The 13,306-nt window shown below is 45.2% G+C and overlaps 1 protein-coding gene across 1 annotated transcript in view; it reads right to left on the minus strand.

Moving 5' to 3' along the window:
- Nucleotides 1-13,306, minus strand: part of IL23R (interleukin 23 receptor) — a 777,663-nt gene that overhangs the window by 686,123 nt on the left and 78,234 nt on the right. Inside the window, exon 4 of the mRNA XM_069641944.1 lies at nt 11,324-11,447. Within this exon, the coding sequence (XP_069498045.1) occupies nt 11,324-11,447 (124 nt within the window). The remainder of the gene's footprint in view (nt 1-11,323; nt 11,448-13,306) is intronic.

Here is a 13,306-nt window from a genome sequence, read left to right on the forward strand (position 1 = left end):
GCTAAGCTTCAGTCTGCCACTGGAACGTGCTACCGCACACGTATCGCCCCTGGACAGGCCCCTAAAGTAGACAGGGTACAGGTACTGCTACCCCTTGTTTTAAGATTACTGATGTACCAGTGTACTCTCTGAAGGTGCCCTACAAACATCAGAGAGGTTGACCCAATAGAGCAATTCCTTGACTTTCACGGCAAGGAGAGTACAAACTACCACCTCGTAGGGCCCTTAGAACCGAGAGTGACTTCATCTGTGCACAGAATTGCGGACGTATATGAGGTCCCCAGGCAGCAGTGGTTGTGTGGTCAGATGGTCAGGATCTGTCACCGTAGTAGCCTCGACATCCGGTGTCTCTGTCATGACAATCCTGGGAGGTGCAGTCTGTCAGGAGACACATTTAATGGCCCTAGTTAGCGTGGTCAAATATTCTTTGAACTCATCGCTTAGCACCGCTGCTGCCCTATTTGCCTCTGAAGCCCTTCTTACAGGGGATATGGGAGTATGCATATGCCAGGCAGTGACCGCGTCATGAGGTTACAAATGGTGGTCTTTGCTTGGCTGCGTTCATAAACTGAAGAGGGCCAGGGGCAAACAGTGCACCCAGTTTTTCTTCAACGTGGTGCACAGTTTGGATAGCTTGCATTTAAATGGTCTGTTTCTCTCTCCGCAATGCCATTGGCCTGAGAGTGGTAAATCGAACACATCCGGTGCTTTATGCCAAGTAGTGCTGTAACGTACTGAAATAATGCATTGAAGAAATGTGTGCTATTGTCTGACCTTAAAACCTTGCACACACACCCCATCATTTGAAAAAATACTGTACTAAAAATCTAGCAGCACACTGGGCATGTGGATATGCACACGGCCCTGCTTCGTCCCACCTTGAGAAAGGACAAACCACTACAATGAGGTACCTAGATCCATTACAACGCTCACCCGTATCAGTGTAATCTATGTGTAATTCATGGAATGGCCCCGTAGGGCAGGGCAAGGTGCCCCATAACATCTGTAGCTGCCTCCCTGTATTGAAACCTTGACATGTGGTGCAATGAATGACCATTTCTATAATGCTTTCCTGGATGTTCCGTATAAAACAGTCCTCCTGTATATCCGCTGCTATGTGTTTCTTCAAACTGTGGGATGGGTAGTGTAACTGTTCAAAGGCTACTGCTAGCAGCTCCTGGAGAATTACTGTTTTGCCAGAGCTCTCTTGACTCCATAACAAATCTGTCAGACATTACTTACGACCTCTCCGTGACCACAACTCTTTCTCTCTTTCAGGTGCCCTTCCTTGTAGGTCGATAATCTGGGAGATGGGCAATGCTGTATAAGGTGCTGGATTTTCGCTTGCCGGTGGGGCAGTTACAAAATACTCATTGGATATTTCATTTGACACACCGCCATTTTGGGTGCCTGGTCGGTGGCTGCAGGCCCCATTGATATTTCGTCTGTCCCGTTGGTGGCGCACTTGATGACCGCCACAACAGATGGCTGGGATAATGCCTCTATTAGTATTTCCAGCAGTGTTGCATGCTCCACTGGGGTTCCATCCGCCCTCCGAAACCCCCTCCTCTTCCAACGAGATAGACAGTTGTGCACTGGTGTTGTGAAGTACGCCGAATATATTGTGACATAGCACCCTTTAGACACTCTTAATGCTCGATGAGCACTAAAAGTTCTGCTGCCTGTGCAGAATAATGCATTGGCAACCTTTTCATGACCACCGTCTTATGCTCTCTTTCCTCAAGTCGTACCACCACTGCCGTTATTTGTCTTTGCCCAACCTCCTGATCAATTGTGGAAGACCTGTCAACAAAGAGTACCTCATCCTCTGTCAATGCACAGTCCCTTCCTTTGGGAATGTTGTCCTCCTCCCCCTCATATGTGGCACAGTCATGCGTCGTTAAGTCCTCTGTAGTAGGCATATCTGTTAAAAAGGTTGCAGGGTTCACTGTTTTGCATCTAACCCAATGAATATGGGGTTTAGAAATAATGATCACATATGCCGAGGATCTTTGTGTAGACAGAGTAGATTTTACATTTCTAGAATGGCAAACAAAGAATGTTCCACATACAACGTGACCGAACACCCCATGACAATTGTAGAACTTTTCTCTATTGCGAAAGCAGCAGCTGCTAAAGCTTCTTCACACTCAAACTGCACTTGCATCACTGTATCCAAAGTGCTGCTATTATAGGCCAATGGCTTATGACCCATAGTGCACCTCTGAGTCAATAACGTTTTCATAAACTGGCCATCTAAATGTGAAAACAAGTAAAATTCCTGCATGTAATCTGGGGTGGCCTGTACGGGTGCCGAACTAATGACTTATTTTAAGTCGTCAAACTGTTTGATCATGTCTGCCGTCCACTGTAACTTGTGGTCCTTTGTTTTTAGTGCTTCCCTAAGAGCCTGTAAAAGTTGCCTTGAGTATGCTGTGTAATCTTGAATCCAGGCCCTGCAGTAGTTACACAGGCCAAGACATTTCTGCATTTCTTTAACTGAGGCAGGTCTGAAGGGTGGCGCGTACAAAGGCTGCCCTGTCTGGTAGTATTCTTTTACCGTTCACGGATATGAACTGCCCCAGATAGAGCACTTCCTGTTGACAATATTGCAATTTGGCCTTATCGACCTTGTACCCCTTAGATGCCAGCAATTGTAAGAGTGCAATGGAGTCCCTTCGGCAATGCTGTTCACTGTCACTACACACTAGCAGATCGTCCACGTACTGGATAATCGTGCTAGGCACCAGAATATTCCCTAGATTGGCATGCAGTATTCTGTTATATACGCTTGGGCTCTCGCATTACCCCTGAGGTAACCTAATATGCTTGAACCGCATCTGGCCCTGTGTAAATGCTGTGAGGTACCTTGACTCGGGATGAAGTGAAATCGAGAAAAATGCATTTTTCAAGTCCACTACAGTGAAATATGCGGCTTCTTTGGGGATGCTACATAAAATTGTCGCAAGATTTGGAACGACTGCAAATTCTTTCTGTACCACGTCATTTAGGGTGTATAAGTCCTGAATCATTCTCCAATTGCACCCTGTTGATATCGTTGTGTTATACAGGGATGTAGATTGCACAATGGCCCCCCTGGTCCAGTAGGGCATGTATTGTCTTTCTAATACCCTCCTCTGCCTCCCTCGATAATGGACATCGTTTTACCCTGGACAGCACCGCACCTGCCTTCAGTGTTATGCGCACAGGGGACACGTCATTCGGAAATGCTACATCATGTGGATTTATAGTTAATACTGCCATCAGGGGGCACTGCACTCTTCTGTACTGTATCATTATGTCACAGGGGATACATATCTCGACTATTATTTCCCCATCGCAGTCGTTATTTTCAAATAATTCATAATCCGTCATTTCCTTTAGCTGTACCGTTGTATCTACACAGAGCACTGTGCACCACTCACATTCATCCCTGTCAATTTCTTACATGACAACCCTCTTGTCGGAAACCAACAAACCCTACAAATCCAGCAACAATATAGTTTCCGCCACCACCTCAGGTGACACTGCTGGACGAAAGATAAAATCAGTGGGTGCTCACCAACACTGCTTGACAATCTGGGGCACTGCCTCCACGAGCACAGTAATACCACAGATGAACATGTCAGGGTCCACTGGAATCCTGCGGACCACCAATTCCCTTGTCATTGTGTGTATTATCAACATCGCTCTTATAACAAACATCCCAGGCATGGAGCAAACTATACCACGATCTGTAAATGATATCATCATGTTTAATTTGCTGAGCAGGTCTCTCCCTAGCAAATTAACAGGGGAACTTTCAGAATATAGTAAGGGTGCCCATACGACCTTTGCTCCCACCTTTACGTCACGTCTATCTTCTCATTGTATGGAACCTTGGAAATAGCCCCAGAGAATCCCTGCACGTCAAGATACTTTCCTGATAAGGGAACATTTCCCTCCATGATACATGATTTAGTTGCACCTGAGTCTGCCATAAATATTAACTGTTCATTTCATATCTCCACGCCCACCAAAGGTTCCTCTTCAGGATGGATGGTCATTGACAAGACCGGACATGCAAGTGCTCTCTTTGGGCTGTCCTAATCAGGGTATGTATTTGTTCCCGGAAATGAGAAGGGGTTGCCTCCTTTCACTGCTGCTCCTCCAAAGGGAGCGGTAGCCCCACTTAGTACTCTGCTCACCAGGGCAGCACCACCCTGCTGTTGCTGTGGCCGATGCAGTACTTGCATATCAGCTGCTTGAGGTTGCTGATCATATGTTTGGTGTTGCCCCTGCTCCTACATTCCCTTGCGAAATGCCCCATCTCAAACAATTCCCACATTGGGATGATCCAAACCCACCCACCCTAGGTCCGAATCCTTGTGTTCTTGCTCCTCAAAATCCCTCTCTTCCTTGCTGCGGCCCTCCTTGTTGCCACTGTGAGCTGGAGTACTATTGTCGCCTTTTCCACAGTCCTTGTCCTCCTTCAGCACAGAGCGCAGCAATAGTGGTGCTCACAACTTGTTGAGTACTTTCTGTCCCCTCTACCTGTACAGGCATTGACACAGGCACCTGAACGGCAACCTTTGCCAATTTCTTTCTATCAACTTCGCCTCCTCCGCCTGACGCCTCTGAGCTGTTTCCCTCTCACATTCCTGACTCTTTTGCAATTATAGACTATTATGCCCTGTATTTACAGCCACCCCTTTGCCTCAATACCCACAATTTTATCTAAAGCCTTATGCACTCCCTTTGGCAACCCCGTTTTAACAATGAAATAGAAGAACGATATTGAATGGTCCCATGGTCCTCAAACCTAAGCCCTCCACATCTCTTGAAATTTAAGAAGGAATATAGCTGGATCCTCATCATCCCCCATTGTATACTGTATCAGAGACTGCAAATCGGGGGTATTTGGGAAAGCCCTTCGTAATGTGTCTCACTCTTGTGCTCTAATTCCATTAAACAGTGTTCCATCATGCTGATCATCCTCCAGGGTTATACCAGGATATCTAGGCTTAACCCATACATCCCCAGCCTGGTCCCGAACTATAGCAACCATCAAGCTCTTAAGATCCCCTATTGCCAGGGGCACCCCTGATGTTTGCTTTTTGAATTCATTTATCCACTTGCTCTGCCCTGCTGAGAGCTGCGGGAGGGCCTTAATTAGATTATTCTTATCCATTTGGGGCCAGGTCACATACTGGGTTCTCCCCACCCCCTTATGTACCAGTGGCATCTGCATCTTTACCCCACTTCTTATGCCCTTCTTCCCGCTTCCTCTTTTTCTTTCTGTCGCCATTCGGCCAGCCCTATTCTTCAACCTGCCCCTCTGCCACATGCCTACTGCTTGGGGGGTACTCTCAACCACCTCTTCACCCCTTCCTTCTTCTTCACCCTGTTCCTCAGTGAATGAGTCACTATCGTCCTCCCTCTCGATATCTCCCACCACGGTACCTGATCTGAAATATGTCCACTTACGCCATACCTTCCTTTTCAACACATACATTTTGTATTCTCCCTGATCCATCATAAGCAAAAAAGCTCCTGATCTCCATTCTCCTGATCTGTCTTCTCTGGTGCCCCTACATCCCTCACCTCCCTGAGGATTCTTTTATCCTGTTAAATTCTGTCAACACCCCATAGAACCTGTTTTCAAACACTCTTGATCTAACACCCGCGGATGCTGATACTTCAGGCAGATTTGCGGGTGGGGGAGAGGTAGCCTGTGGTGTTACCGGTGCTGAAGGGGACGTTACCACAGCAGAAGGGGTCCATATCACAACGCGTACATACATTGGATTAGTGTACCCTTCTTGCGAGATATCCTGTCAAGGGATATAATTCCCTGCACTCCACTAGCGATCTTCTGTGTCTTCAAACATACCCCATAGATGTAGAATTTCTTTTCTCTTCTGTAACTGCGTCCCCTTATATTTAGCCACTAAAAATGTGGACATGTGTTCCAAGATGCTCTTGATGTGTGGGCTCTTCCGTGGCCATGGGCAGGGCATTCCCTCCTCCTCCTGTCTCCGCAATTCACTGCTTATGATATTTCTCCACCCTGTCACGATACATGCTAGTGATATCTATCTCTTACTGACCCCGCAAAGTTCAGCTAACGTACCGCACACGCTGCCGCTTGCTTGTAACAAGACGAGAAAATCAACCTCCATCCTTTTCTTTCCCCCTTCCTTGCACACATACAACACTCCACGAAACCATCCAATACCACACCACGACAAACACAATTACGGCCACTTCTAGGGCCTGTTCTTTATTCAATAAAACACAAATATAACGCAATGAAATAACAAGCTAAAATAACAACCACTACTTATTCCAGGCCTATTATGAGACCACTAGTTTTATTTCTATATTCATCCTTTAAATAATATACTGGGCCTCATTACAAGCCCGGCGGTAACCATCCCGATAAAACCGGCAGGTTGGTGCCGGACCCATAAACAGTTACTGATGCCTGGCTTGCAGTAACACTGGAGTATTAAAACCCCGGCGGCCGGAAAGTCAGGCGCCAGTAAAATGTTGATCCCCATTCCCATTGAGTCCCCCTCAACTAAAGATTTTTCCTTGAATATATATATATATATATATATATATATATATATATATATATATATATATATATATATATGTGTGTGGGTGCGTGTGGGTAGTAGGGAGGGTGGAATCTGGAGTTGAGGCAGGGAGGGGGTCTATTGTAGAAGCCTCATGAAAAGAACAAATATGAAAACGAGCTGACACATCAGAGTCGAACTAAAAGACCACAAAATAGATGTGGGCAATGGAATCACATGGAACCAGTGCATGGATGGCCTTCTTTGAATTATTGAAACTGTCCCCGGTTCAGGAGCCAGCATCCTGCACTCGTTGAGCACTAGTCCCTGTTAGGACTGTTTTTATAAAGTCCAACTAAAGGCTCCATAAAACCATACATCTGAGGCAGTACATAAGCTCCAGTCTTAGTATACGGCTGTACCACCTGAGAATGTGGTAGCATGGACAGAGCAGCCAGGCTTCTCTTAGGAGGGAGAGAGGGCTGCAGCTTGGGACCAAGACATTATAGCATACATATGATCCAAGGAAACACTGAAACACTATGGGTCTCATTCCGAGATTGAAGGCAGCCATGGTGCTATAAGCACCATGGCTGCCTCCAATACCGGTACCGTCTCCGACCTGGTTCAATGGGGACTTACCTGCGTAGTCCGACCTTTGCGGGACCGGTAAGTCCCCATTGAAAAAGGCAATCCCCATTCCCATTTGAGCCCCCATAGGGCCCAATGGGAATGGGGAGGGAGCTAATAACGGTACCGTAATTTGCGGTACCCTTATTTGCTGCCTGGTCCCTTTGTGGCTCCCTTTGCGGGACCCGCTAAGGGACCTCGTAGTAGGGCACAAAGGGATTACAGGCACCAATGTCCTTAACGGTGCCCGGTATCCCTCTGCGCCCTACTCGGAATGAGGCCCTATGTATTGTACAAATAAAGGGTTTTTAAAATACAGGTTGGCCCAGCTACATCTTGGGGAAATAAGTACTATAACATATCATATAATCACAATTATAAAAACCAACCCAAAGTATAACCTTATTAAGAATAGCAATCAGCAGTTCAAGGGGAGTCAAACCCATTACACATTCAAAATGCAATCAGCTATTCTTGGGGAGTAAAACCAGGTTAGATATACTGAGAAGAAGACAATGGGGGCCATTACGAGGTAGGAGGTAACCACGCCGCTATTAGTGGCATGGCTACCCCCTTACCGGGTACCGGGTCCAGGTTCCTTGAATGAGGAATTACCGGGCCATTCCGACCTTGGAGGGCCTGGTAATTCCTCATTCAAGGAACCCATCCCCATTCCCATATGAGCCCCCATAGGGCTCAATGGAAATGGGGAGGGTGCTAACAACGGGCCCGTTAATAACGGGCCCGTTGTAAGCAACCTGGTCCGCTCACGGGACCCGCTAAGGGCGCCTGGTAAAACCAGGCGTCCTTAGCGGGTTCCCGCAAGCAGACTTGTAATGGGGCGGTAAGGGGTTAACGACTCCAGCACCTTTACCGGTGCCGTTAACCCCTTAACGCCTAACTAGAAATGACCCCCAATGTCATTCAAGGTAACTAAACCCTATTGGCAAGCTTGTACACTCATTCAGTTAAGCAATGATAAAACAGTACCAATACTTATTACTTTTCAGAAGGGGAAAATACCATTCAAAGAATGGAAAGCAACCTATACACTTTTTAGAGGGGCAGAATGCAACTCAAAGGTAAGCATAAACCTAAAGATACTTTGCAACATCTTCTTTCACAGAGATACAGTTACCATGCTCATTCTTTAAGCAAGTAAGTACTTTTAAACGTGTTATACTTTTGAAGACAGAAGCCTTTTCTTAGCCAGTCCTTCCCTAATCTATTGCATGAGTTTTCACAGAGGCAGAAGAGGGAACCTAGTGGCCTAGGCGCCAGTTGTAGTCAGGTTGAAATGGGGTTGAGATAGGGTTCTGTTGCAGGAAAGTGAAGTTCCCTTGGAGATTGTCTTTAAACAAGTAAAAAAACTCCCAACCACCCGAATCACCTACCCAGCCTCACAGCATGCAGACCAGACTTAAGGTAAGTAACACCCATGCCCACGCAGTACCTTAGGAGAAAAGAAGAGCATCTGGGCGGAGGCCTTCAGGATGCATCAGCACAGGACCCGGTCCCTGGATTCTTGGTCTGTGGACGAAAGAACTGGAAACTGGATGGGAACTTGCAGCAGCAGTCATCAGAGCAGGATTCCAGCAACAGATACTTCATGGATTCTCAAGGCTCTGTGGAGTTGGGGCCTTTTTACAGCAGCCAGATAAAGAACGAACATGGCTGGTCGGATTCTCTTCCCTCTTTCTGTGCTGCACTCTGCTGAGGGGACTTCAGGGATTTGATTTGTGTCTCTGAAGCACCAGAAGGTCAGCCACCAACGTTTTGGATGGTTTTGGACTTCAGAAGACTGTGCGCCGCATAATAGCTTGAGGTCCCACAGTATTGGGGTTTTGCAGCCCAGCAAGGTTGCAGCATGTCGTGGGATGGCTCCAAATACAGGTCTTCCAGAGACTAGTGGATCACACTAGGAGTCGTTGCGTTCAGGACCCCCAGGTTGATTGGAAGCAAGGGTTACAACAGGCTCCGGTTACACAGCAGGCTCTCCAGTTGCTGGAAATCACTACAGCCGTCCTTTCTTCATCTTCATCTTCCTCTTCGGTTTCAGCTCCAGTGGTCGACTTGTCAGCAGTTTCCAGGTTTGGAGTATTTAAGAGGAACCACAGCACAACTTCTGCATTCTCTCCCTGCATTTTACAGCAAGGGGTGGTCTTGCTGTCCAATCAGGACATCCAGCCCCCCCACTGGGAGATGGTTCCTTTCAGGCAAGGTGAAAGACAAAGGCCTGCAGAGGTTTGGACTCCTCCCTCGCTTCCTGCCTTCTCAGGCACTCCTGGATTCCAGCCAAAGACAAAACATCCACTGAGGTCATTGCCACCTAGAATGGCAGAGGAAGACCTCAAAAACAGCAAATACTCATGAAATGGTGAAAAAAGAAGGAGCCCGCCATTTTAGATAAATGGTGGCCCTTTTGTGCCTTACTGAAGCTGAATTAACAGCATACGTGTAATAAAGACTGAAAGTAATGGGGCCTCATTCCGAGTTTGGTTGAAAGGGATACCGGGCACCGATAAGGACACCGGTGCCAGTAATCCCTTTGCGCCCTATTCCGAGGTCCCCCAACGGGACCCGTAACATACGTTTGGTCGGACCAAACGTACCTTACGGTTCCCATTAGGTGACCAGGGCGCAAATAACGGCCTTGGCATGCGCCGGGCCGTTATTTGCACCCTCCCCATTCCTATTGAGCCCTATGGGGGCTCAAATGGGAATGGGGATTGCCATTTTCAATGGGGACTTACCTGTCCCGCAAAGGTCGGAATAGACCGGTAAGTCCCCATTGAACCAAGGCGGACTCGGTACCGTTATTGGAGACAGTCATGGCGCTTATATCGCTATTGACTACCTCCAATCTCGGAATGAGGCCCATAAAGATAAAACCACTGCCAACAGCCATTCCATTTTGATGAAGGGGTGGAGTAAGTCTCCACCCCTTCTGCCCTGCCATTTCTGGTTCTTCAACCTTTCTGCTTATCTCCTTCTCTGTGTTCATGTCTGTGTTTTTCTGTGCCTGTGAGCACTTTGAGGCCTAAGGGCGATTAAGCGCTATACAAAAATTAACATAGATAGATAGATAGATGGAAACTTGCAATTGTTACACAATGTTACCAGGTAAGTAAGAAAGGGGATACATTGTATCCCCCAGCACTCCTCATAAGGTGTTGTGGGCCTGCTAACTTATACAAAATCTAAAGGGGATGAAAATCCCTCTTTACTACTTGTGAACTGTAGTTCACCCAAGTATAGGAACGAGAAATTAACAGAGGAGCCCAAAGGGGTAACCCGCCTAAGCCCAAAAGTTGTAGGAAAGTATAACTTCAACCAAAAAATTTAGAGGTATACAAAGGTCACACATGAAAAGAGTGAAAGACTAGGTGACGGTAAAAATATTCCCACTCACCTAGAGACAAGGTAAAATAGTTACCAAGTCCAAGCAAAAAGTTCTTGGTTGACACAGGTCAAGAAGATTTATCATAAATATGAAAACCTTACCTACCAGTCCCTTTAGACATGATACTGCGTTGCTGTATCTTCATAACAATAAAACCCTTCTCTTTCATTATTTATGATGTCTTGGTGTCTAATGTCACCCTATTGTTTTTGTGGTTATCCCTATTCACTGTGCCTCTTGTTCTGGCATTATACATGTTTCTCCAATTATATAAACATTTGTTTAGAGAATCGTGTAATGTATTATTGAGAGTTTATGTACATGTCTTTTACTGAATATGTGTACTATTTACTGAATGTCTTGCTATTTCTTTTCTATATTCTTCTTTGTTATAATACAGTATATTGACAGCTCTGTTACATATTTTGATTGTAACAAATAAGATTGTTAAATAAAAAACATTTGTCACTAATTTTCCATAATCCGCATTTCAACATACAGAAATGTCATTTGAAATTGTGTTTCAGTAGGCTACATTGTAAAATGTACTATGTCATGTAATATGTTATAGTATATCTGAGATATTTCAAAGCTGTGATATTTTTAAAATATGCATATATGTTTCAGAAAACTGGTAATGGGAGTACAATGTCACAAACATGCAAATTTGTGAATTCCTTACATTGAAAGCAAGGAATATGGTGGAATCTTTACACTGAGAACTTACCTTGTTAGATGAACTGTGTATGCTGTAGGTATGTGGGTATATCTTCCATTTTCCCACGCACACATCATGCGATATGAGCATTCGTAGAGGGAACAGATTACATTGGTTGGACTCTCTGGTGGATCTAAAATATAAACAAATACAAAATAGTGTGCACGCTGCATAAGCAGGAAAACAATGAGGATGAAGCAACAGGGACAGAACTCAGAATCAGAGCGATGTACATTAAATTTGTAGTAGTAAAATATAACTCTACAACATTATAAATAAGTAAGAAGGTGGCCTACTGTAGTCAAGAACCTTTTTTTTTTATTGCCTTCGGTTTAGTTGAACCTTTACAAAATCAGAATAGACAAAAACACATGGACACAATAAAATCACATAGCCATCATAAAAGGAAAAAAGAGAAGGTAAAATAAAAGGAAAAAGAAAAAAAAACAAAATCCATAAGATCAAACAAAACAGGCAATGCATAGCATAAAACATCAAGATGGATGTGAATGACGTGCCCCCTAACACAATTAATAAAAAGAAGGGCAACATATCATAATAAAATTACAGAATCCAGGTGAGTGAAACCTTATGTCTGTTCCAACCTTTACTTAAAAGTAGTACAAAAAAGGATAGGTTAGGATTCTGGAGACCCAAACCTATCCCCAAGACAATCGGTTAGACTCTCATTATGACCCTCATATTCAGGAAATCTACAGATTGAGACTTTTGATGAAGCCTGATAAAGCCAGGCTCTCATGTACATTCTGGATACTGAGGCAGCGCTTCCACGCCGTATCCTCACTACAGAGTAGTAGATTCAAATCTAGTGCCGACATAAATTTAGACCTTAAGAACTTTAGTGAATCACACTCCAAGACTAAGGGCCTCATCACGAGTTTGGATGTAGCCCTTAAATGCGGTGGTAACGGTATTACAGCCGCATTTAAGGGCTGGCCCTATCATGAGTTGGGCGCTAAATCAACTGTTTTACCTCCAGCTTTTTTCTGGAGGTGAAAATCCCTGTTTTCGGCTGTATTACAGCCGGCTGTATTAGCCCGCATAATTAGCGCCGAAAATTCCCCATTGGATCCAATGGACCCAATCAGGAATGGGGATTTACCGTTAAGGCCCAACTCGTGATCAGGCGGTAATACCACCGGACTGGTCGGTGTTAGGGCTATTACAGTCGGCTGTATTACAGCCGGGAATACAGCCCAACTCGTGATGAGGCCCAAAATGTCATAACGATATCATGGAGAATAAGCTCACATCTCTCCCTCAGGGCGGTTAACTCTACAGAAAAGTTCACATTTTCACCCATCAGGTGGTACAGGGAATCGGGTGTGGGGGCCATGATTTTCTATTATAATGTCAAACGGCACCATTGCACCCTTGCCCAAATTGAAGAGACACCTAATTCCAATTTTAGTGCAAGTAATGGCACTGCATTAGGTACGCCCAGGACATGCCTCCATATTCTGCCCTCAAATTTGTCCAGACGTTTCTGCACTTTATCCGACATTAGTTCAAGTCCATGTGTTAGTTTTGGCAGTATCTTTCCTTTGAAGAACATTATAGCCGGTTTAAGGGAGAATCTGCCAAACTTACGGTCAATTTTTATGATCTGGGATTCTAGCAGCTTGGCTTTATGCGCAGATCCTCAAAGACCATTTTAGGACCTTTATGAGCTCCAAAATTGGAGCCCAGATACTTGACACTCTCAGATAGCTTCAGAGACATACCTTCAATGTAAAGCGTGGATCGGATGGTCTTAACCCTCGCTTTTCTAAAGGCAAGAATTTTAATTTTGTTGAGGTTAATAATGAGTCCCTTTTCTTTTGCGTATCCCGCAAATTTATTGAAGAGCCTCTGCAGGCCAACCCTAGTTAGGTCGAAGATAAAAAAAATCATCTGCATATGCAAGCCATGTGATTTTTGCCTGCCCAACTTTAGGGGCAATCAAACCTTCCTAAGATAGGGTGGGCACAA

This window comes from Ambystoma mexicanum, chromosome 1q, assembly GCF_040938575.1.
Source record: "Ambystoma mexicanum isolate Mex_15411 chromosome 1q, UKY_AmexF1_1, whole genome shotgun sequence".
NCBI classification, from domain to species: domain Eukaryota; kingdom Metazoa; phylum Chordata; class Amphibia; order Caudata; family Ambystomatidae; genus Ambystoma; species Ambystoma mexicanum.